Source organism: Perna viridis, chromosome 6, assembly GCF_037379345.1.
Source record: "Perna viridis isolate PV_CMFRI_1.1 ecotype Kerala chromosome 6, ASM3737934v1, whole genome shotgun sequence".
Classification (NCBI taxonomy): domain Eukaryota; kingdom Metazoa; phylum Mollusca; class Bivalvia; order Mytilida; family Mytilidae; genus Perna; species Perna viridis.
In genome coordinates this window covers 28,129,649-28,157,000 of record NC_142450.1, presented here as the reverse complement: position 1 = coordinate 28,157,000, position 27,352 = coordinate 28,129,649, and the positions used below count along the sequence as shown (strand labels likewise).

At 32.2% G+C, this 27,352-nt stretch overlaps 1 protein-coding gene across 8 annotated transcripts in view; it reads right to left on the bottom strand.

Annotated features, from left to right (window-relative positions):
* LOC148614359 (protein still life, isoform SIF type 1-like) overlaps nucleotides 1-27,352 on the bottom strand; it is a 118,678-nt gene that overhangs the window by 45,718 nt on the left and 45,608 nt on the right. For all 8 annotated transcript variants that reach the window (XR_015923647.1, XM_088588459.1, XM_088588465.1 and 5 more), the window contains 4 exons: nucleotides 20,775-20,956; nucleotides 16,035-16,156; nucleotides 15,273-15,338; nucleotides 11,573-12,674 (listed from right to left, as the gene is read on the bottom strand). Coding sequence is in view for 7 of the 8 variants with exons in the window: in XM_088588459.1 (XP_088444585.1) it covers nucleotides 11,573-12,674; nucleotides 15,273-15,338; nucleotides 16,035-16,156; nucleotides 20,775-20,956 (1,472 nt within the window). In the remaining variant the exon portion in view is untranslated. The remainder of the gene's footprint in view (nucleotides 1-11,572; nucleotides 12,675-15,272; nucleotides 15,339-16,034; nucleotides 16,157-20,774; nucleotides 20,957-27,352) is intronic.

Here is a 27,352-nt window from a genome sequence, read left to right as displayed (position 1 = left end):
AAAACTTGGCTCAATAAGTCATACTACCTAGAATTGTCAGATATAGAATGATATGAAAATCTCCACTTTTATCTCATCAATTATGTTCTGTCAATCATTTCCTACTTTTTATCCCCATTTCTGGTGATAATACATCTAGACTGACAGCATCTCAGCCATGTTCAAATAGACACAGTTTACTCCTTAGTAATCTATCAAATTTACTACACAGAGGTGGGTAGAACTAAGCCAAGTCCTTTAGAAAGGGTTCAAACAGGTCAATCTTATACTTTTTGCCAAGAAATATCTGACAGCAATTTTTCAAATATCTTCTCTGAATGGTAAAACTGTAACCAAAAGTTCATTGAATCCTTTGCTACAAATCTCTACTCATATGTGCAAAACACTAAGGACAATTTTTTTCCCTGAATCTCACCAGAGATTCTGATATAAGTAGGACCTGCCAGATTTAGGAGCAGAAAATCAGGAAGACATTTTGTTTCTGATGCGTTGGTTTTTTTTTACTGGAATTGAAAATTGGTGTATTAGAAAAAAAAAAAAAAAACATGTCGACTTTGAAATCAGTGAAGATAATGCAAATAATGTTTTATCAGTTTTTGGTAAATACTTTCAATCATCATAATTACAAATATTCAAATGACCTGATTTTTTCATAGGAGAATTGAATATTGAAAAATCTGTGCTTTATTCCTATTTTCCCCAATTATGTCTTAATTTTAGAATTTTGTTGGTTCTGAGATCAAATTTTATAAAACATTACAATGGCAAATTTAGGTCTGGCTAAATTTCAGAATAATGTACAGCAAATTGAAAACATGTCTGATGTTGTCTTTCTTCATTACTACCCGGTACTTACTTGGCATAATTAAGTCATAATAAATTAAAATGTATACATTCATCTGTTGCCAAAAGAAGACACACCAAGTGTAGCAAAGAGCATTGACCAATGCGAAAGTGAAATACAATATAGAATCAAATTACACCATATTAAGTACCAGTCCACATAAAATTCAGATACTGCATATGGTAAAATGATTCAATGGTATAGAAAAAACCTATCTAACAAACCAAGCTTGTCAGTCTACATATGCTATATTTTCACATGAAGATAATTATTTCTGTGTTCAGATCTGCAATTTTGAGAAAGTTATACATTTATCCCGTACTAAAATAAACCAAATCAAAACAAAATCAAGAACGATAACTCTTGCAAAGTGCCAATTTCAAGTATAATTTTTATCTCAAAAGTGAAACAACCAAATGAAAAACAAAGACTGGTTATGTGGTCTATAGCTGTCTCTGAATAAGAAGTAAAAGTAAATGTGGTGGGTTTTTGACATGAATCACCTCCCACCTGATTTTTAGACAGACTATTACTGAACAACATGGAAAGGACTAGGCAGTTATTACTTTTATAAATTATCTAGCAATGCAAATATCAGATTTTTACAAATAAGCACTTGTTACCTTCTAAAATAAACTTACCCCCAGAAGAAGCAGATCTTCGAACAATCATCCCAATTATATCCATCTTTTCATTTTTTATTTATCAATGAAAGACACGAAGTCACACCACAACACTTTTCTTGGTGTAATGAAGTTTAAAAATTTTTTTCACAGTTCACGTATCAACATCTAAAATGTATCCTCAATAATGAACACACCAGAAGTTAGTGAGATATGGTTCTTTACAATTGTATCCTTTGAAAAAGTCACTTAAAAAAGTGGTTATCTCTAATCTTACTACTTTTTATCAAAGAACATATAATTGTGTTGATGAAAGCCACTTAAATATGCAGATATTTAGTAATATCCACAAATTATTTCATGACAACTCTCACTTTTAAAAAATCTGCCAGGTTTTCTTCAACAGTGGTAAAAGATCTCAAACTGTGTTGATGGTAACATGTCTATTCTTTAAACTATCCATACAATAATTACATGAAAAATGTCAAAACTTTTTAAATCCAGTTCCCTATAATTTAAACCACTGCCACACAAAGCATCACTCATTAATCATTAGAAATTCCTTCCTTTCAATATTAATTTAAAGCTAATAATAATAGCCCTTGCACTTGGCCAAGTCCACCTTCTTCCATGGGCTACAATTGAAAACTTTTATCGCAACTTCGTTAATATATCAAATGATATAAAAGTCAACTGAAGAGAAGTTTAAATGATCACTACTTTTAACTATAGGGACAAAATCTTTAAATAGCTTTTATCAAAATTTGATTATTTGACTTAAAATTTGTAAGTATTATAGTTAGCCGAGGAATTTTGTTCAAATATAATTCATCCATAAAAATCACAATAAGAGGCTCTCACAATAGCCCATCATCACTAATGTTGCTTAGAGATGTAGACTTGAAGTCCCCTTCAGTAAGATGTGTCAACAAAATTTCAGATTTCTACCAAGCAAATGTCTTAAGTAAGTTATTGTTTTGGTCTATCTGTCATAAGCTCCATGAAAAAACAAAGCTAAAATATCTAGACTTCTTGTGGTCTTCTCTCATATGTGCCTGTTTAAAATTCCACATGTATATTGATGGTTTGAGCTTAAATAAATTATTGGAGGGTATTTAAAGTCACTGCCTCCTGTATTTTTTTGTCCAGCTTGAATGTCACAATAATGATTTTTGAGTCAACTTTGCCTCAAGCCATGCATTCCAAGTTCAACTCCAAATGTCACATAAAAGATTTCAGTGTCAAGCAAAGGAAATAAATTCTCACATCTGCTCACTCAAAACTAGTATTTATATCCATTAAAAACACATTCAAAATGACTTCAAATATTCAATAAAGCCAGCATATCCCTATATATGTCTAAAACCATTGATCATCCTAAATTGACTCCTTCCTACTCAACAGAAAAAAGGCATAAATAGAAATAAGAGGATTACAATCTCTTAAGATAGCCAGGCTAATCCACTTAATCTGTCCAGTAGATAATTCTGTGTTGGGAATATTGATGAAAATGCAAATGCAAATAAAATCTAAACAATTGTCACAAATATCAAACTATGTCCAACAATGTAAAACAATGTCAAAACAATTGTAAGAGTTCTAGTAAGCACAGAAGTCAAAACAGACTGACTTGTCATTTGTCTAACAATGTAAATTAATCCAACTTAATTAGTCCAAGAATCTAAGAACCCAACTTCAATCACAATATTATCTCTCTTCTTAATTAGATATATATTAAGTTCATTAATTCTGGTCAAGTGTAAACTTTTCCCACTTTCATCCTTGATAATGTCAGATGTAATATATATGAAGTGGACAAACAAATTCCTTCAATATCCTCACAATGTGAATAAAAGTTTTGAGTTAATTAAGATCTGCTCCCCTGCTATCAGAGACTAATCTTGTTGATTCCTTAAAACAACACAATCAGCTAGCTTATCTATATCAAATCCTTCCAAAAGCCAGAAGTTTTTTTTTTTCAAAGAAAAAAATGTTTAAAGTACACATTGACATCTCTTTCTTTTACTAAATAGTTTTTTGAACTTTATTAAACACCACACCATATACAAATACACCAAGATGATCTGAAAGCTCTCAGTATTTTATTAAAGCAACCCTGATTATTCAGAATGAATCAGAAATTAGCATGTCCATTAAGCCTAGAACAGGTTTATTTCCATGCTCAAATGGCCACTCTTATACTGTATGTGCTATGAATCCAAATTGTAGTGGAAATCATTTAATGCAAAATGGACATGTCATCATGCTAATACCAAATGTCTGCTAAATTATTCTCAAAAATGGACATGATACCCAGTAAGCATGGTCCTGTGTGAATCATCCCTCTGGAAGCCACCTGGGGACCCAGAACTTGAGAAATCCTATTTGTCTGAACCAATTAAATGTCCAAAGTTAATTATGTTGGCTATGACCATATGCAAATATGTCAGTTATTTTCTACTCCTTTGAACAGAATGGTCAAGCTGATGTTTCCATTGTTTATCAATATGTCAATTTCTCGGCTCAAGTTCCACAAGACAGTCTAAATATCAGAATCCTATGTACATTTGATTCAAAGCAAACAAAAGTATCAGCACAAACTCAATTCTGCATAAAGAAAACACATATTTGTGACAACATAAATCAATTTTACTCCTCTATTCACAATCACATCATCCATCCCATGATAATGACCCTCTTGGTACAGCAGCTTGTCAGTGTCAATCATCAATAGGTCAGAGAAATTGGTCCAATCATTAGGACCACAGAACAGCCCAGGAGACTATTGGTAAGCTGTATAAACAAGATAGATGTCTCTATTTCTCTATAATGGGAAAACAACCTAAATAGTTTTCCTTCACAAGGCATTTAAAGTTTACTCAAGATTAGCTAAATATTTATCAAACATCAAGACACCTGCTGATCGGGAGAGAAGATAGACAAATAAAATCTACAATCTGCTTACCTAGTAAGTCTTTAAATGAATTCACAAGCATAGGTTAATTTAACTATGTAAGTGGAAAAGTCACTAATTTTTGGCTTTGAGGTGTTGAGTTCATCACCCTGATTATATAAATACAAGTCACTATCATTGTCATTTAAACCTGTCCTAAATACAGTCAAACATCGGTAGCTTGGACTCCAAGGGACCACTGAAATGTATTTGAGTTATCAGGAGCTCGAGAAATTGAAGTTTGAATATTTCTGGATTTTTCGTTGTCGGTCCGAGTTCAACTTCATTGTTAGAAATTGCTCACTTCTTATGAAGTTCTGTTAGTTCGTGGATCCTTTTCATTCGCTTTCGGAAGATGATGTTGATTTGCACACATTAAAAATGGTGTGTTGGCTTTTAAAAATGTTCCGAGTTAGAGTTCCTTGGTTAATAATTTGTTTTTATCTGATTTTCTTTCATGCTTTCATCATACTGACTTCAGAACATTCCCGAACTTAAAACTACCTAATTTGTGATGACTTAAGTATTAACTGTAATTAACTAAAAGGACACTGACTAATGATAGGGTTTCAGTTTTTCACACCTTTTATTATCCAAGCTGACAAAATGGCTGACGAGTTCGAGTTAGTGATGGTTATTCTCTAAGATCTACTATCGACCGGACCGACTAGTCAGTTCGAGTGTTCGAGAAATCGAAGTTTGAGAAATCCATGGTTATTTATATTGATTATATAGGAGAAAATTTTGGTACTTTAAATTATGTTCGAGAAATCCCGGGTATTCGAACCATCCGAGTTCTAGCGAGTGAAGTTCGACTGTAGTCATAGTTGGTTTACTGAACGATGTATACACAGGCGTGGAATTCAAGTGAAATTCACATGAAATTAACATGATTTTCATGTGAAATTCACTAAACACGAATTTCATGTGAACACTTCATGTGAATTTCACGTAAAGGCTCCATTCACCCAAACTTCATGTGAACTCTGTCACTTAGTTTATTTGCTCAATTCAGTTGAAAATCATGTGAAATAATTTTGCTCGTGTATATAAGTTTTTAGAAAAAGTTACTGATCAATATTCAACTGCTTTTAACTACAAAACATTAATTTTGTAGTAACATTACTACATATCATTTCATAAATGTTGTCCAAGAGAATTTAATAAAGCAGAAATTTGCTTTAAAAATGGCCTCAAATTCTGCCAAGGGCATAAGATATGAAGAATGAAAGACAATCTTGTACTAATCTTTTTAACCTTGGGCTAGCCATAAGTCCCTACCATTAGCATCCGGCTTACCAAGTTCTCTGAATTACTGTCTAAATACCCTTCTAGGCTTAGCAATGGTCACTTCTGTTATGTATGGTAATATTAAGTCTTTAGCCATCTTGTTGATCCTATGCATTAATTTCCATAAATAGCCTATGTAAAATGACAAATTTTAACCATTTCCCATAGAGAATTATAGATTTTACCAGCTGGATTTTGTTGATGGTCATTAGTAAAGCATTTAGGAAAACATTTAAATTAGATGCTTGAATAATTTTGATAAGGTGTTATCTGATTTTTCCAATTGCTGTCCTTTTCTAGGTAATTTATTGTCCAATATTTCTTTATAATTTGATACATTATCAATAACCAACACAACCTGCTCATTTTCTGCTTGTTGACAAAGATTTTTTTCTGTATAATAGATTTCAGTCAGTGATCAGTCCTTCTCGTTTTTACCATCAAGTGTAAGTTTATGTAAGAATCAGGCAAAATTGAAAAAAAATCAGAAACATGCATGTCAAAACCCCACACGGTAATTTCACTCAAGGATGCTTTCTTTATTTGAAAAGACCATTATTTGATCTCTGCATCATTGGATTTGCTCATAATTTTTTTTTAATAGAATGTTAGAAAAATGATGTTTTTGACAAGATTTATCTGCCCTTTATATGTTCATTTACAGTGCATTTCAATGAAATTATATCTCAATACAGCAACATGATATGGAAAATCTTGTTTTTTTACCCCTTGATTCTGATCCTGCAAATATTCAAATTACACTATCAAAATGATCGTTTTTTTTCATACCATGTTTCACCCACTGCCTGATTCTTACAAAAACTGACACTTAAGAGATAAATTTGTCCCACTTCTAACTGTACCTCAGTTAGTATGGCTCTTGCAGTAAAAAAATCCAACTCTTTTGTAGTTCAATCAAATTTAACAGTTTAAATTTTTTTTTTAGAAACCATGACAGCTATCCACTATGGGGAATATTTGACAACTAGCATTCTATTTTTCATACATTTCATTCATCCTAGGATATGCATTCAAGTGAATACTGGTATGCAAATCTGAAATCAATTTTTTTTTAATGTAAAAATATTCAAGGTCATTCACATACAACATGTATAAGCTGTCAACAATGTCTCTAATACTTTGAGCTATCAAAGCAATGTGTTTCCACTTAAAGAAGGGTGCCCATACTTGTAGTCTACTCTTCACAATGAAAGAACAACTCATGTAGAACAATATGCAAGAAACTTAATTCTTGTCAAAATGTGGATATTAAGAATAACCTACCTTAGGACATCTTCATTGTGAAAACGACAAAAAATTACCAAGTGAAATATGTTTTGAGTAACAAACAATAATCCCAGTAATGATGAACAGTATGTAAACAAAAAAACCAATTACCATATTTTTGAGTGTGTATCGATTTGTTTCCAATATTTCTTTTTCCCCAACAACAGAACATATAAATCTGATAATTCCATGTGTTTTGCATTTCTTCCTGATGATAAATTTGACCACAATTGACCATAAATATACCAGATAAAATGGACAGCTAACAACAGACTAACAGACAAGAAAGAATGAAAGTCAATGGCCCATTTAATGAGTTAATGACCCAAAACACAAATTCAGAGGTTATCAGTCACGAAAATCAACCCTGAGTAGGAACTTCTTGTTATCATCTCTCAACATCTAAGATAAAGGCAGATAAAGGCAGATAAATCTTACACCTGGACCAGGGAGAAAATCTCATTTGTATTTCAACAAATAGTTCTAATATAAATAACAGAGCATTTAAATGTAAATAATTTAGTCAAATTACACTCTAGTGCTGATGTAAAATGTCAACAACATAAAATTGCTACCTGCTATTTAGTTACACAAATTAGGGAGAACTAATTTCCATAAGTTCTGTCATACATAGAAATCTATATTCTGGCCGAGTTGAAAATTGACTGAAATAACACCTGAAGTGTAAGTCATTAGAAAGGAGAAAATTGTTTGTTTGTTGGGGTTTAATGCCCGAGCAGCAATATTTCAGCTATATTCAGGCGAGAAAGAAGAAAAAAATAAACCAATGATCTACAGAACTTGCACTAGGAATACTCTGGTCTATGCAGGGGAAAGCCTTACAACTTGATGAACAATCAACATTAATTTGAAATTGCTTTCTTGAAACAACAAGTAAATTAAGTTTCGGCAAAAATCAATAGTTATGTGCTGTAGGAAGTAGACCTATGATAACTTAAGTTTAGTAAACATATCAATTAAAAGATCAGAATATATATTATATTAATCATGCAATCTGATACCGGTGTTACATAATTTTAACAGCTATGGGTATATTTTAATTATCTAAATGGCCCCGTGCAGGTCCGGGTGTTAAAAGAATAGGCCCGCAGCAGCGCTAAGCTTGTCGTAAAAGGCGACTAAATAATGCTCAGAACCCTAGCCAGGGGCTAGGGCGCTTTGCCCACAGAGCAACTGGGATGTGTGCCCCAGGTGGTGGAACGGGGTACCCCTGGCGTGTTACATGCTGGGGTTGTCAGGCTATAATACGGAAAACCTGACCGCAAACCATAGCGGTGCACCGTGTTGGGAAAGATGCCACGTTCCTCGCACGTTAAAGAACCCTACTGTGGTATTCTCCCGGAATAGGAACCATAGGGCTCCGCCACAGGAGGTTAAATTGCCCGACCCCACCCACCTCTCCCTATTTCCAGTGGCAATCAAAATTTGAAGACCCCATTGTCCTTCTGTCCCATCCCTTTTTCATTTCATCATTTCATGCTCATTTCATCATCCATATCATGTTCATTGTCTGAATATAGCTGAAATATTGCTGCTGGGACGTTAAACCCCAACAATCAAACAAACAATTATCTAAATGACAGATAAATGATAATATCTTACACAGTAGATAGACACTTCAAAATCTGTTTTTTTTTAATTGCTGGATACAAGCCATATAGATTTTGCAGCATCTTAGCCCACTATCAATCAAATGAAAAACAAGCAGACAGACAGACAAGGGAAAGGACTGCTGAAACCAGAAATATTGATAATTTCCTGCAACTGGTTGGTTGTAAAAAGATGAACACCAAACAAGATCTATCAATTGCATTGCAAAGTACATCTGCCCTTAGAATCCTACTCAGAAACTTTTTGCACCTGTTTTACCTGTTTACTTATCACAGTTAAAAATACCTGGCTGTGTGTATTGGTACAATAGGTCCTAAATGTAATATTAAGCTACTTTGACCTAGACTTGTCTTATTGATCTAAATTACCACCAGCTGATTATTCCTTATTTCTAATTAATGAAAAACAAAAAAAATATTGTTCCAGCTTCTAAAAACATCACAAATTTTATTTGTCTTTCAAGATCAATTCAAAATACAACAGTTATTATTATAAAATAACACTTCATTGGAAATGAAATAACCAGGATGAATTTAGGAAACAGCCAAAGCATAGAATTTATTCATTATTTCTTATTTGTTATGAAATGCATTTCCATCCCCTATCTACAGACTTCCTACTCTAGAGAAGCTAGGAATTGAAATGGAATTGCTGGATTTTTTCTTGCCATTGTCTTAAAATATTCACCATAAGCTATTTGCAGAAAAGAACTAATCTTTCAGGCAAATCAAAACCAAAGATTTTTTTTCAAAAGGATGTTATAGAATAAAATTGGTATCAGGAATCAAGTTCGTACCATCAGTAAAAATTGTGCTACAGTATCCAGCTGGATATAACTAATGACAATTCAAACATATTTAACAGAAATAGCAGCAAAAAAAAATACTCCTTATTTCCAATAAATGGTATAATTTCACAATTACATTGGAATTATCTCCCTTTAGCTTAAAATTGATGAAATTCTTTTTTTTACACATTACAGCAAATCTCCTCTTTAAGTGCACTTTTGTATGAGAGAAAACAAATCAATCCCTTAAGTAAACAAAGACGATCTATTGGTAATTTACATGGAGAAATCAATCCTTTGGTAATTTACATGGAGAAATCAATCCTTTGCAGGACTTGATGGAACAAAAATAAATCAAAAGAGACAATTTCAAATTCTATCAAGTTTTATCAAGTGAAACAAAAACAAATAGACATGTCTGAGACAGCTTTTAGACATATTTATTTGATATTTTATGGCATGTTTATCATGTACTTTTTGAAATATATCACATTTTTCTTTTTGAAGGGAGTTATTTTTAGTTTTTCGGAATGGATCTTGGTTCATATTAATTGCATAAGAATATGTTTGTTTTGAGCAAATAATGCAAAGATTGTTGGATTAATATTTCAGGAAGTACTTTTAAATGTTGATTTCCCAGTCCTTGTCTGTGAATTCATAGTTCTCTATTAATAGCATTGTGAGGCTTTGACATAATGTTGATTGATTTTTTTTCACACAATCTGAATTTTATGTAAAAGAAAATTGTTGGAGGGTCAACAAAGTATTCTTGAGCCAATACCATCTAATGATAACCCCACATCTAAACTAATAGTACAAGGCAAACCAAGTCACCAAAATGGAAGTTGTTGCATAAGTCCGAAATCAGATCCCAGGATATAGCATACATATATAAAGCTTGTGTCAAAATATCAAGTGTCTAAAAGAGGTTGCTGAGATATCTGTTACATAAAAAGTGTGATGAATAGACAAGGGTATCACAGTTTACCTTCTCTTTAAAAAAATGAATGATTAAACAAACATTTGTAGTATGAAAAAAGCTTTAGCTAAAACCCTTTCTGGAACCCTATCTTTATATGTTTTATTATATTTATGTACTTATAAGCCCCTAGTGCCAAAAAACATTACTGATGTCTCAGAATATCTTTAACTTCCATGATAACTCCAGTCAAAGTCTTCAAATTTTATGACATTCTCCAACTTAAGTAAGTATAAGTTTTGTTGCATCCAAAGTTTTTGGCCATATCATTGTAATAGTGTACTAGATTTAGGTATCAGTTAAAAATTTGTTAAATAGATGGTTGGATACAAATTTGACAGTTGTTTCATTTAATCTACAGATTTTATTTAAACTTAACTATAGTATGACAAAATTTGTAAAAATATTAGGAAGGAAAATATGACATAAAAAGAGGAGTATAACAATAACCAATAGGTGCCTAAGTTAAAGTTTCAAGAAAATTTCATTCAAAAAGGTTAATCACTAAGTTCAATCAAAGTTATATTATCTGTACCTTAAAATATTGGTCCAAAAAACATTCATAACTGCAGCATAACAAACAGCAAAACGATAACACTGAAAAAAGAGACCTCCTATAAATATCAATGACCCGTCCCATCTAATATTAGTAACAACCTATATTAACCTTTCATTAAAATCATCTTAACTATTTTCAACCACAATCACTTGTGGTAATATCACTGACATAGACCTCTACTAAGGATGTTTTTTTCTATAAAATTATGAGGAAGTACTTTATTCATTTGTACCAATTTTGTGGTTTAACTAAATTTAAATTTGTAAATGGGATATTATGATCCTAGACTTCATATACATAGTTAGACAATAAAATAAAGAAATCATTTACTTTCTCCAAATTATTTGACTAAACCACAGCTTGGTCTATAAACAAACATTATACCTCAGAGTGATACCTGTCTACACACCTGAAATCTTCAATCAATGTCTCAGATTCCAAAGTATTTTGATTCTGAGAAAACAGAATATTTACAACTTTTCATGAAATAAACAAATTTGTCAGTCAAAAATTGAGAATCAATTTAGACATGTGTTCAGTTTATTGAAGGTCTAGCTTTTTGGTTATTTAAGGTCCATTTCAGACAGATTTTACAGTAAATCATTAATAGAAGCCTACCTTGTTGTCTGTCTCTAATGCTGGCTTCAGATATTGTAGCATTATCCCCTGCCATTCCTCCTATCCCACTGTCAGGGTAACTATCCCTGGTATAGCTCTGTCTAGCACACTGATCCCGTAGCCGCAACTCATATTCAACCAGTTGTGTTTGTCTTGACTTGGCAGTTTCAGCCGTTACAATAGTTTTAGATGTTCCATTCATTTTTTGAGAGTCTGAATTTGTACTACTACTAGAGTAATGTCGTCTGTGTTTAACCATTTTACCCACATCCACAAGTGTTTGTTCACTTCCGTTTGAAGCTTCTATTGTGCTTGTACTATCAGAGTTATTTCCCTTTGAATCTTCTGGCGATACTGGTAAGGATTGTAACATTCTTCGTAGCACATCACTATCAAACTCTACATGTACTTCAGGGTTTAGTGGAGTCAGTGGTGTAAGGGGCTCAGGGGGTGATGGCCATTCTGGAGATGACGACGAAGATTTTCTTTGAGGGGGACTCAGAGCTTTGACAGGTTTGGGTGCCAGCACTCTTACCCTATCAATATGCTCCTTTGGTAAATCCTCCACAGATGCATCACCAACAAAAGCAGTTTCCATCTGAATACTTTCTGCATTTCTATTTGATCTTCTGATATCTGAATTTTTATCACTGAAAGTTACAGATGCAGACCTAGGTGAATTGTCTTCTAGATATTGTTGTGTGAATTGTATAGCGGAGGCTGGTCTAGCATTGCTCAGCAATCTATCCTCAACAAATGAAACATGGGATGAAGCAGGCTGGGGCATAGACTTACGGTTATCTCCATACCGTGACCCAATACTGTTTACTTTTCTCAATTGCACATTTCCAGGAGCATTGTCATACACACTTGAATTTGATGATTGTTTGAGTATTCCTGTGGGTTTGAAAAGCTGAGCATCCTCCTCTGACTCCAACTGACTTCGAGGTATAGTTGCTGATTTTTCCTTCTTCTCTGCTAGCACATGATTGTCAGTGACTACCTGTTCTGAGTGAAGATCCTGTGGTGAAGATATCGTCCTCCTATGGTTGTGAACGGGTGAATTGGGAGATGATATAGACCGATCTTTTCCACGTATTCTCTGCAATGGAGCATAAAAACAAAATTTGATATATCACCAAATAAAAGGTAAAACCACAAAAATTGAAAAATGAAATGTTAAACCTACAGCTAATGTGTTCAAATGTAAAATCTATTATTCAAAAGATTATTCAATATAGGTATATCTCTATCCCAATCCAAACTTAATAGCATGTCAACCCAGCAAAAACATCATTCTATTCTCTTTGTGTCAAGTGGATTTCTGTATAATAAAAGTCATGTTGAAAAATCTTTAAGTCTCATCATTAAAATGATGACAGTTGAGAAAAGCAATTTAAAAAGAAAACATAACTTTATTCATTGTAAACTATCCATTCAAGATTTGAATTTTTTTTCTATTATGCATGTTATTTGAACCATTTATTCATTTTGCTATAGTTGAAAATAGGCGAACATGTCTTTCAGTACAATAGGGACAGAGGTCTATTACATTATGAAATATAATTATACTGCATACTGATGAATCATTTATCTACTAGATATTTATGTTTTCATGACAGATGCTTCATCAGCAAATTTTTTTCTTTTTACTTGCAATAATAAAAAAAACTTGAACAGCCTAAGTAGAATTCAGAATGTCTTGACATCAAGCTGTGTTGGCCTAGCTATCCTGAGGCCATCAAAGGCCACAACAATTTACTACCCAGGTTAATGATCATGAGACAACGCCAGAGCTTAGAGTACTGATATGCAAGTGTGAATTTATTTACATGAACCGGTATACATAAATTGTTCCTATTAATTCATGTAACCATCCTTGCCAGACTCGACAGGGTAGTCAAGGATGTTAAAAACCCCCTTAGTAGTAATTAATGTAAATCTAGCTTCACCTAAATATCATATGAGATCACAAACAGTACATATAGACGCTTTCCCCTAAAAGACTCCCTCTTTGTAGGCCAAAAATCATGTTTAAATTTTTCAAAGTTCAATAAATAAGAAGCAATCAATTTACAGGTTATCATGTATTTTGGAATTTATTGTAGTATCACGTTTTGCTATTTTCACTTTCATAGTAATATGTTCAATTTACTTTATGCTGGTCTCATTTTTTTGTGATGGAAAAAAAAAGAAAAAACAAAAACCACAAAAAAATAGTTTCTAAATTTGCAGTGTAGAATTCTGTTCTTGTTGATAAAAATATCATCCACGTGTGATGGGACCATTGGAACCAAAACTAGAAACAAATTTATTATCATATTATTTCAGGAAAGTTGACTTGCATTGATAACAATAGAAATCCAAGACCAGAAATATCAAAATATGAAGTAAGGTCACCAGGACAAACCAAAGTATTAATATCTTGGAAAATACAGAAACACATCATTTAACCCACAAAATATCAAACAAATAACAATAACATCTCATTTTCTGTAAATAAATCAGACCCATTATATCATATTCAATTAAATGACCCAATTCCTTGGAGAGAACTTGTTCCATTAGTTTCTTTTTATACCATAAACAATCTCCGGGAAAATCAGAGACGGCACCGTAAATAGGAACTACAATATCCCTTTTCATCTTTGAAAGATCTAACCATAAAGCATTGAAACAAATGCTTATCAGGAAAGATTTAATCATGTTGACATTTTTCTGTATGTTTCTTTTTTCATTGCATTTGAAAATAAATAATGAGTTTGATTGTTTGATATAATGAACTACAAAAAAAATTTAATACTTTAATTGCATTCATGGTGTGAACTTACTATCTGTTTATCAAACCAATTAAGAGTTATCTCCCATTATAAACCATATTTTTTTTCATCTTTTCAATTACTTCCTTAACAAATAATGTTTGTTTCTGTCCATTGGCTGAGTCTGATGCCATCATACATAGTTTTTGTGTTTCAAAATGTATTTCTTAAGGAGGACATGTAAGATAAGTTAACATAAAATAAAGTGAAATATATTTGAACCACAGACCTAGCCAACTTGAATGTTGATATATGTTTATATTGTGGCCACTAGTACGACACTATTACTATGAGGCAGGTATAATCTGTGAGAAGGCAAAGAATATATTGATATTTAAAAAAAATCATGCCTTTATAGTTTTAGATCAACTAGGATTTATTTTTTCGTAAGTTAACAAAATTCTAAGATGTGAGCTATTGACAGATAAACATTTTGTTTTTGTTAAAGATACAAAAAAATAGTAACCTATAGATCCATACTCTGTATTACAGATTAACTTCTTGAAATCTAGCTCTTAATGATTCAATGGTCAAAGGTTAAATTTCTACTGATTATCATTAAAAGGACTTCATCCTCTATCAACACCAACTCCATGTAAAGATGTGGGTAAATCTTCCCAACATTTATCATATGTCTTTTAACCTGATATAAAATAATCTAAAAGCATGTCTTAACCAACCTCAAATACTCGAAACAAATACCCTTCTATACTCTCCTCTTTTCTAAAAGGACAAATTACTTAACATGTCGAGGAGGTGTAAATATATATTTCTAATGCTTTTGACACCTGTACAGAGTTGGCTAAGCCTTCTTTGTAAAACAGTTATAAAACAATGTTTTTTATACTATCTGGAATGTTAGCAGCTCTTATAGTAGTTACCTTTGGGGGACTAAGCCTCAGAGAACTTGCTGAATTGGCCTTCCTGGAAAATTTCTGTGAGACATTCTGAAAAGTAATGGAAGTACAAAGACATTTAATATATTAAAATAGGAGGTGGACAAAGAACTGTTAATTGGAATAATTGTTATGTTTTATGGAGGGTGTCCAGTACAGCAAGTCCATACATAAAGATTTTACTTTTTCTTGCCATAACTTAAAGACATAATAAAGAGATGCACATTTTTGCTGGTTTTCAGGGTTTTTATCAACCCAAGACTTCTATCCAAAACGTGAAGTTTTCATTACAAACTATCAAAATTTTGATAAGTGTGAAAATCAATGTAAATAAATGATTTTTTTCTCCACAGTATGCATACCAGGAAAATGGGAAAATTATATGTATGATAAATATTTATACATTGCAGTACTGTAAACTCAAACACTATTACATGCATTACAGTGATTTATTATTTCAGACTTTAATGCAATTTTCTATCTTGTACATGACTTAGGAAATAATGGTATGTAACATTTCATATTGTGTTCACAAACCAGCCAATGACAACAAACATTGTAATAATTTCCAAAATACCAGCAGTCAATAAAAAAGTTGTTAGTGTAAAATTGATTGTAAGTTCTAAAGTCACCATGCTATTTTCAATTGTGACCTTATTATTTAATATCAATTTTCTACATAAGACTTTTTGTGAAATTGTGAAAATGCCAGAATTCTCCTATAGTCTTAAATATATAGAAACTTACACAGCAGCAGTCTCTGAACCGTTTAGCATCAGCTGGTGTTGTGAAGTTTAATCCCCATTCATACTTGGTAAGTCCATCCCTCCAATGAACAAAGCTCTCCGTAGCTGGACAAATAATGGTCCCTATTATAAAAAAAATCAATTAAACACACAGTTTATTCAATCTAGATGCCACAAAAACTTGTTTCACAATAAAAAAAAATCTTTAAAAAAATCTTCACCCACAAAAAAAACATCATGACCATACATCATTTACAGTCATTTGAAAAAAATCCAGACAAAGCATTCCAAATTCATACTAGTCAAAGATGTAAATGTTTGAAGGGAGGGTAAGCATATTTAAAATTTCCAAAGTCTGACACTAGTACATAAAATGAACTAATGTTTCTAATATTTTGACATACCATGACAATTATTTTAAATTATCACAACAAAGAAATGTTGTGGAAAAAGAGATTCTGATTTTGGACATGGGTTTTTAAATTATTTCAATTGTTTATAGTAAAGGCAAAAAATTGTAATTAATACACTAAAACCTGTGTAAAGTGAATCTCTTCTGGACAGTATAATTTCTTCTGTTTAGACAGGTTTTTGGTTTACAAAGGTTCAAAATATATTTAAACTCTTATAAGGGGACTTAAAAAAGTGTCTAGTTCAGACAAGTTTTTGGTTTATTCAGGGTTTGACTTGGACAGGGTTTGATTCAGACAGGTCTTTGGTTTATTCATGGTTATGTTTAGATAGGTTTTGGGTTTATTTAAGGTTTGGTTTAGACAGGTTTTGGGTTTATTTAGGGTTTAATTTAGACAGGTTTTGGTTTATTCAGGATTTAGTTCAGACAGGTTTTCAGATTATTCAGGCTTTAGTTTATACAGGTTTTTGGTTTATTCAGGCTTTAGTTTATACAGGTTTTTTGTTTATTCAGGCTTTAGTTTATACAGGTTTTTGGATTATTCAGGGTTTGGTTTAGACAAGTTTTTGATTTATTCAGGCTTTAGTTTAGACAGATTTCCTTGTATTTGTAACTTACATTGACATTCAGCACTCCATACCAAAAAAAGGATGTAAAAAGTGTCTGGTTTAGACAGGGATTCCAAATCTTTAGGATTTGGGTTTGGTAGGATTTACAGAAGAAAAAATGCTTTGTGACACACAAAGGCAAAGGCATAAAGGACAAATCAATACATCCCACTATTTGGTCAGATCTATGAAAATGCCTATAAAATTACATAACCATACTATTTTGAGGTCAATAAACTCAAATATATTCAAGAACTGAAAGCTGTATTCAATTTCTGGTCTTAGACTTGCACATAGAATGTGATATATTACTTAACTCTCTACATTTCGGTTAACACTGATTAAATTTAAGACTCTCTCTGGGAACCTAAATATAGTCTTGCTCTCTATATCAATTCATTGTCACAAAATTGAATTAAGATTTGATTCCCAATTTTACTTGAAACAGTAAGTTTAATTGAAAGTAGACACTGAGAATTCAATAAATTCTGAGAAGCCTCTATTTTCATTAAACCTTGGGGCTTAATTGATGTGGCATGTATTGACTAAAGGGAGATAACTCAATATCAAGGGAAATAATTGAAGACATATAATTGAAAGTTATTAAATCACTATAATATAAGGAAAGTTGGAAGGATGTCCATCATTCTATGACTTACTCTTGACTCTCTTTAAGTTTCAATAAAGATCACTGAAGGTTGTGATGGTTTGATAGGAATAATTTATCATCATTTTAAGCTTATGACTACACACATATAATACCTGCGAGTACACGAGTACCATCGCCAGCTTCCTACAGACCTTTTAATTAATAACTTTCTGATTTATATTGATATAAATTTCATTTTACAAAAGAAAGAAATTCATAAATAAAAAGGGACACAACCCAGCCTATAAATAACAAAACTATACATTACTCCTAAGAAAATTATACCAGGGCCACTGGTCCACCTACAATGTTGTTTGATTTACTTTCAGCTAACATTCTGATTAAAATTAAAGCAGACATTATTCAACAAAGGGAGATAAATCAATACTAAAGGGACGTAACTCATGAAACAAGAATGAAGCATGTCAATTCCACAGTCCACCCACCATTTTAACTGGTTTGATTTACTGTCTTCCACTGTCAGTCTGGTTTAGATTTTGTCAGACTTGACCTAAGATCTTTAATCAATTAACCTGAAGCAATGTTGATGCAATTAAACTTTGATCTTCTGAGATATTTATTAATCCACACAGGGAAACCTTGTATTGATCAAGAAAATAGTTTTCATTACAAATGATGAAATTCCATGTAAAGAATACTGACAATAGATAGATGTATTGACAGAGTAATAAGAGAATGCAGAATGTCAGAGGTCCTTCAAATATGTAAACTTAAAGTCCAGGTTTCTTTAAAATGACTAAAAGTTATTCAATTCACAGTAAATATACACTATTTTTTGCATGTTTCAAAGCCAAACTCTTAAGTTGGAAAAAATAAAAGAAATATACAGCTGCATTATTTAGCACATATTATCCTGATTTCCCATTTTCTGGTGTTCACAGTCCCTTAACCCAAAAAACATCATTGCCTTAATCACAAGACTATGAAACCTGCTGACTGTAATATACCAGCACCAACACTAACCAAGACACTGTCAAACCTGTCTAATCTCCGTATATTTAGTATTAAACAATTTGCTTAAATTGAACAAATGGGATAGGACACAAGTTAGTCAAACTTATGAAGTCTTCTCCCTTTGTATATCAAAAGAAATAATGTAAAAAACCAAAGGCAGTTTCTTTCCATGATGACAAAACATAAGAGTTATTGTAAATAAAAAAAACACCAGTCATATAAATATTGCAAATTCTGATATGCTGTACACACATTTCAAGGAGTATATAACCTCTCATCAGCAGTATTACAACCAAGTACTTAAGAAGTTCAAGATTCAAAAACAAATTATAAGTACACCAAATAAAATATTTGTAAATAGGAAGCCCAATCCAGCACCTATGAGGTCTAATAAAGTATTGTAGCCCCCTACAATGTGTGGAGATTGGATTTGTTAAATGACATGTCCTTAAATGTCCAAATCAAGGAATTGAAATAAAATATAGATTGAAGACTGAGAAGAATATCAAGGGTTGATCCTTAGAAACACATTTAATAATCATCAAAAATATGTTTTCATACAAATGTACTGAAATTTAGAATTACATTCATATTAACCACAAAAAACCCCCAAAACAAAAAAATAAAAACAAAGGTAACAAACTAAAACAATAAAAAAATAAAACATGATCGACCAAAGACTACTGTAAACCGTGAAATTTTCACTGCAATTTTATTTTTGCTATTTTTGTTGTGATTCTTGTAATGCAAAAACAAAACTGTTGTGAAAATTTTTTTTTGAAGAAATTTAGACTATAATTTGGGAAAAGTTTCAAATTTAAAACTGCGTGAAAGTAGATTGATCACAGGAACCACAAAAAAAAAAAAAAGACATCATGAAAATTTACAGGTTTACAGTAAGTGGTTGTTATCCATTTAAAACATTTTTGAATCACTCAGGCATCATAAATGTTTCTAGTATATACCAATGAAGAAGTGATTAGTTTACCATTACACAGCTGTTAGAACTAGTTTTTGCTAATTAGTAGATATAGTAACACCTATATCTGTCAGTGATAAAATGTCTGGGCATGAAGAAGTATATCACAGAGTCAGATTAGAGCTAAAATTACTATGATTTTGACAAGTCGCAGAGATGAGGGCACTGTTCTTTACCTTAGAGTATTTATGTAGAAACTATACAGAGCAATAATGGTAGATTTCACCATGATATGATATTGCATGAGGCTAGACATCTCACCTATATTTAAATAACTACTATTATTAGGCTTATTGCTTGTAAACACGATCCAATCATTCATTGAAAGAAACCTAAAAATTAAGAGTTGTTTGGCCCTTAATTTCTCTGATAAGACTGAAGTTTATTCTCTTTTACATTTTAAGATTTTAGATATAACTAAATATAGAATCTAAGAAAAAGTAAGGGCAAACAAACATAAATATAACATTAACCACCAGGAGAATCTCTAATGCTATAGAAAGTAAAACAAGAAGTACACAGGCAAAATTATTTCACATGATTTTCACACAAATTTCACATGGTTTTCACCTGAACTGAGCAAATAAATTTTGTGTCAGAGTTCACATGAAATTCGTGTGAATCGAGATTTCATGTGAAATTCACACAAATTGTCCATATGCAATTCATGTTAAGTGAATTTCACATGAAAATTAAGTTAATTTCATGTGAAGTTGATGTGAATTTCATGTGAAGCTCAATTAACATGAATTTCATGTGAAAAATATCAGCCTGTGTAAATTAATTACTATTCCCAAATGTTTTAATTCTTGAAAACTATAACTCTAAATACATTCTTGACTTTTGTCATCATCAAATGTTGTCTTTTTTTCATATCAAGAGGTACACATTTTCAATATATATATACATTTGTATATAATAATGATTCAATTTCTTTTGAGTTATATGTTGCACAAAGATTTTAACCAACCATACGTGTGATGGACATTGGGAGCTGAATTAGGCTTTTAGTCAGCTTTCACCATTGAAGATGCATGTAAAATCATCTCTGTTAAATCAGTCTATTTCCCTGTTTAGAGTTTTCTAGACAGATCATAGGATAAATAAACACTTTATACCTGGTTGTGTAATTTTGACATCAAAGATTTTCTCCACATGTCTGTTGTATGCAGTGACCTGGAATACTGTGGTAGGTGTGTCCTCTATACATGAGATATTAACAGGGACGACATCTTCTGATATCCTCTCCCAGCTCATGTACTCTCCATCCCCATGTACCCTGAATATCTCTGCCCATAGTCTGAAATGATAAAATATGTACCCTGAGTATCTCTGCCCATAGTTAAAAATGGTAAATTATGTACCCTGAATATCTCTGCCCACAGTCTGAAATGATAAAATATGTACCACGAGTATCTCTGCCCATAGTCTGAAACTATGGAGTATTTATACTGAGAAAAAAACAAATTTGAATTAATCAAAGGCCTACGTTCTGTGTCACAGCCCCATAACCCAGTTCTGATAGTTAAAGTGGATAAATGGATGGACCAACAGACAGACAGACGGGTTGGTTCCTATATACCCCCAAACTTCGTTTTTGGGAGTATAAATATGCTTTTAAAGGCTTATAGCCTATTTCAGAGGAATAGGGCTAACTGCACTCTCAAATTTCAGCTGAGTTTATGTTGTTGTGCCTTCTTATAGTGATATCTTGACAAACAGGAATATGTAAGACTTCCTATAACACACAATCTGTACATGTGTTAAAGCTCAAACAATCACTTCCCAATTACATATGTCATGATTGAGAGCAATTCATGATTCAGAGCCCCCACATATATATGGGAAGACACTGTTGATCCATCCTTATAATCCAATTCTACAAAATGCACTTAATATAAAAAGAATAATTCATTATGCCTGCTATCTTTTGTGGTTATTTATTCAACATGCATTAGAGTGCAAACTGGATTAGAACAGTGTACCCAATTGTTTGATAATTTTATAAATCATATTCCCATGGAACTCCTCCTTAACTGCATGACGAGGATACACGAAAAATGCTAATATATATTACTTTTACTCTTTCATTTACAAAGGCGATAAAATTGATTAAATTAAGTTTTACTAAAATCCCATTTAGATAGCATTCATCTAATAACTGCTACAAAATGATAAAAAAAAACAAAACAATAAATGAAGCAATTAAATTTTTTTCCACAAGCCTAGATAAAAGTACAACCAACATTCTGCAATGTAAATTCATCAATTTAGATGCATGTAAGATAGAAATTGTTGAAATACAGCTATTTGGATTCTTTTTTTACTTTTATCTAACATTTCCAAACAATGCAATGCATCTTGTGTAACTACACTTACAAAAAAACATGGCACCTTGTAACTCCTGAAAAGAATTACATGCTGAACGTGACATCCTGTAAATATAGACTAATGAATTCTTCTCTAGAACTTTTGCCTTGAATTTTATTCAGGATGTTACCATAGAATGAGGAAATAAATGCATTATATAAGAGTAATCAAGGGAACCAAGGTTATAGCGGTAATCAAAAGAATGTAATCAAGGGACAAAGACCAGACATGGAAAACAGACATACACAACAAAGAACATACAGTAACTAAAATCATACATACGAAGTAACAAAAGCAAATGACCAACTCAGACTCCACTAAAAAAAAAACTGGAGTAAACACTAAAGTAATACATCCCAAAAGTTTAACAGATAATAACTGTAATCATACTGGTTCATGATACATCCAGGGAATGACCAGATCTGCTGTAATATGACTAAGGTTTACGTAATTTAAACCTAACAGTCATAGCAAGGCAAAATAATGTTACAAAATCGTCTTTTAATTAGACTCCATGGTGGTCAACAATCCTTCAAATTGTAATTTTTAAAGAAGGTGTCCATGCAAAATGTGGACAGTTGGTGGCACATGACAAATTCTGTTTTCAAAACTCTTTAACCAATTTCATATCACAATTGCATCCTTTCTCAATGTTGCATGTTTGTTTTTTGATTTATTGCTATGGTTGAAGAGAAATAAATTACAAAGAAAGCATGGAAATTCATTGAACAAAGGGAGATAACCCTTTATTTTGTACAAAGTTTGGTTGATTTGTTAGGGAACATTTAAATCATTTTCTGAGCCATCCATGGTTGATAAAAAAATCTTTCTACTATTTGATATTCATATGGTATAAATATTATATAAGAACAAAAAAATCAGTGGGATAAAATTTACCATGTGCCACCCATATCAGAGTAACTGTCTGGTTTCTACATGGACAGGCTCTTTTAAATACAGTCCAAGAATATCAACATTGACCCATTGTCCCAAAAATGGCAACAGTACTTAAGCATTTGAAATAAGTTCCATAACTCCTGTATAAGTATAATTAATGAAAATATAATATGCACATGTTATAAATCTCAGTATTTTTATTTACCCAACAAGGAGCTCAGAAGTTACATTGGGTCTACAAAGCAGTGTTATTGACAGTGGGAACCAACATACTCTCCTATTCTCCATCTCAAAGAAGAAGTTATATTGGGTCTACAAAGCAGTGTTATTGGCAGTGGGAGATCATCATACTATCCTATCCTCCATCTCAAAGGAGAAAAAAACACAACATTAAAAAACAAAATATTCCTGTGTGGTCATAGACAAGCACAAATTCAATTTGTATAAAATGAGCCCACGGATAAACCATACATAACCTTTTATTAAAACAAACACAAATGTTATTCAAGATGCAATCAACAGTAACACTGTATAGCCTAAGATATATTCAAATGTACGTCTTTCAACTTCCTGAAAAAACTTGAAACTATCCAGATACAACACATGTTAGTAGAAGTATCTCCCCTTAACCTGTGAAATCAGCCTATTACTTTACACATCAAATCTGATCTAGAGAGGTACTGGTATGTTTATCCATGGCATGACATTAAGGGCCACACAAATAAAGATGTATTACCTACTAAAAGCTGTAAAAAATACAAAAAACTGTGGGCAAAGCTCATTAAAGGACAGATCCCCTCCCAACCCCATAAGTCTTGAAACAGATATTTGATGTCACTCAAGTTTGAATTTAAGCAGACCTATACAAAGCTTCTTTCAAAAAATCAAGTGACTGTGATAGGCAGTTGCAGAAAAAAGTATTACAAAAAAGATAAGGACATATGAATGATCAGACACCATGAGCACTATATACCTCCTGCTTTCAAAGTGGGGGTATAATCTTAAACGATATGATGTTTCATATCCCAGTAAAGTAGACCACTGTAACTGCATGCAAAAAATCTGAAAATTTTATATCTTGAATTCAAATTTGCTAAAGTCTCAGAAAGTATGTTATGATCTCATTCATTCATCTTTAAAGAAACTTTCTTAATCATGTGAAAAAGCCACTTTTCAAAACTCATCAGCAATATCTTTAAATTCCAAGGGTGAGGCCTGAAACATCTAAAAATATATTAGTCAACACTTTAGAGTTTACAATGAGAATTGATAAGATTTCTGACATTTTGAAATGTTCTCACCCACAATTTTATTCTCACTGCATGCAACACAGACTTAGTAACCACCACAACATTCAGATTCTAAACAATCCAAGAGTAAATAGACAGGAACACCCTATCTGTAATAACAATGGAAGTTCATACTTCACGTAACACTTCACATTGGCAGTTTCTTCGCGGGCAACATTCCAAAACTTTCATAAAATACTACTATTACTATAGCACGGTTATGTCATAAGCAATTAATTTTGTGAAATTGATCAAAATTTCAGTTAATTACATAAAATTTTGCTTGATTGTATCATATTTTTTCTATGACTATGGGTGCAATATTGATGTAATAAGGTGTTATATTAATAACAGTTTATAAATAAGCATCAGTATTTAGTCAAACATTTCATTCTTATTAGTAGCTTACAGCATTCATTAGCATAGCAAAACTTACTGACATCAGAGAAGTAAAATATGCATACAATGAACTATAAACACAATTTTTCAACATGACTTTTTCTTCAATAGCAGACAAAGTGGTTTTTTTTATGAGTTGCTTTTGAAGATTGTTCATCAATCAAATTCCACACTTTACTTTCATAAGCTTTGAACAGTAATAGAAGCCATAAAAATATATATTCAACAATTAGCTTTTATTACAAAGGTGCAGCACTTGATCTTTTATAGGTACCAGGAGACAGATGGTTGCTAAAAGTGGGTTAGTATGCACGCTGTGTAAAAACCTTGTTTTTTTTTAATTGTGTATGGTTTTCTGTACCTATGGAAATTATCGAAGCTGCTGTGCCCACAAACAATGAAACCTGCCAAAACAAGACATTTTTTTAAGTCCCTGTAAAATAGTTTAAATGTATTTTGAACCTGGATAAACTGGACACCTGTCCAAACTGAACTTATTCTACAATCCAAAAAGGATTCTATTTTGACAGGTTCCTCTGTATTAGCCATGGGTTAAATATCTTTGCCTAAATCCAAGTTGTACTCTGCAGGGGAAAAGAAAACACAAATAAACCAATCCTTTACTTTAAATTGACAAAAATATCAAATACAATCTTAATAATATAAATACTACTAGGTCACTGAGGAAAAGATGAGTAGAAAAAGTATGACAGATACAACATCACAATAAGCTATCAGTTTTGTCTTCTAGCTGTGGCATTTTGATTAAAAAGTCCCATACAAATTGATTAACAGAAACACCATTAGATGATAACCTTCACCAGAACCACCAAACTGACTTAATGACCAATCAAGTAAGTTCCTTATCCATCACAGTATACCCAGACTACATTTGTTCTGCCAATATGGTCAATTTCTGACTTTAAATTCAGCAGAATCATTATCCAATACCAACATAACAGCTATTGCTTGTCAGAGGAAAATGACCACTCATGTCAAGTCTCATTACAGCAATGATCAATCGACAGAGCAATAGATAAGTACCAATTCTCTCTAGTTAAAAGACCGCAGATCAATGCTGAATATATATTTTACCCAATCGGAGAATCAACTGACCCAGTTCTTCAATTTCAATGGGGAAAGTTATAATGGTGTTAAGTTACTGACCTTTCTCGTCTGGCACAGGACTTGTAGACAGATTAAATGGTGGGACTGTGGATATCTGTCCATTTTTCACAGACAGGGTCTGAAGATCAAATCTTTGAAAACACATATTGCTTAATTAGTAAATCAATTGTCTGAAATTGATAGTTTGGTCTCAGACTATTGTTTCTGTTGTGAAAAACATAGAATTACTCTGAAACAGTATGGTAAGTTATGTGATCTTAGAATAAAATGAAGTCATCAAAAACATAAACAGAGGTATCAGCGCACACCTAAAATCACTTACGTGGTTTAAGTGCTATATATCTGTCAAAAATGAAACCAATCAGGCAAGGGTGGATCTACAGAGGGGCAGTGGAAGTTCCTGGATATTCAAATTGGAAATTTCCCCCAAATAATGCACAAATTTAACTTAAAAGTTATCTTCTACATTATTTTGGACAGTATACTTAAAATGACCTGATAAATAAATTACGTTTTTTGTTTTCAGCGTGCAATGTGTTGGTTTATCATTATCCATCTTAGCATAGGCTAATCCATAATTCACACTGTGATATACATTCGGTAATTTTACTCTTGGACTCTCTTCAGCCAAAACATCACAAAACATCATAACATGTATATCAATCTGCTGTTCACAAAATTTCATGTTGAAAATAGCAACAAATAAGGGAAAAAATCTATATGATAAATAGGATAATCGATTGGTTGTCGTGAATAACCAATATATAGTCACTCGTGCCAAAAACACATTTAGATTTAACTCCTGGGCGGAAAAAGTTTCTCAAGCTTGTTTAATCTAGGCACTCTTTGGTACTCATGGTCATATTTTGGTTATCAATCAATTATCCTAGTTATTATGTGATACTTGGTTGTAAACATTCCAGTACACTAGTAAAACATTCAAGGACTACCTCAGTGAGGTAATATGCCCACTTCTGTTTACTAAAGTTCAAGGTTAGTCTTCACTGTACCATACCATTTTGTTGCATTCACATGCAATGTTGTCTGAAGTCTTAATTGAAAGCCAGAAGAATTATATGTTTTGACAAAATTTAACTCTAACCTACTTTTTTTTTGGATAACTCTAACCTACCTTTTTTTTTGGATTGAAGTAGGGCACTGTAACCTTGACCATTGCTGCTATGATCTTGATGATTTTTTTTCTTCAATATCCTATCTTGTGTAACATTTTATTTTACATTTTAATTAGAATAATGAAAATAAATGACAGACCACCTACTTTCTATGAGCAAATTAAAACAACATTTAAATTTAATCTACTGAAGAAAAAAAATCTTACACTGTAAAATTGGAATGCCTAAAATCGATGAGCAGTATGGCTCTATCAATACAAGGTGGGCGTTGAAATGTAATTTACAGTTCTAACAATGTGGTGTAATGCTTACTAATTGGTTGACTAAATAATTCAAAAAGGAAGTAAAATTAAATGATGTATGTTTAATTTGAGTCTTATTTTTATTTCAATATACTGCTTTTAATGAAAGTAAAACCACAGGATATTGAGTCCTATCTTATGCAACGGAATTAGTAAGTCCAGTAGACCAGCAGTGTGA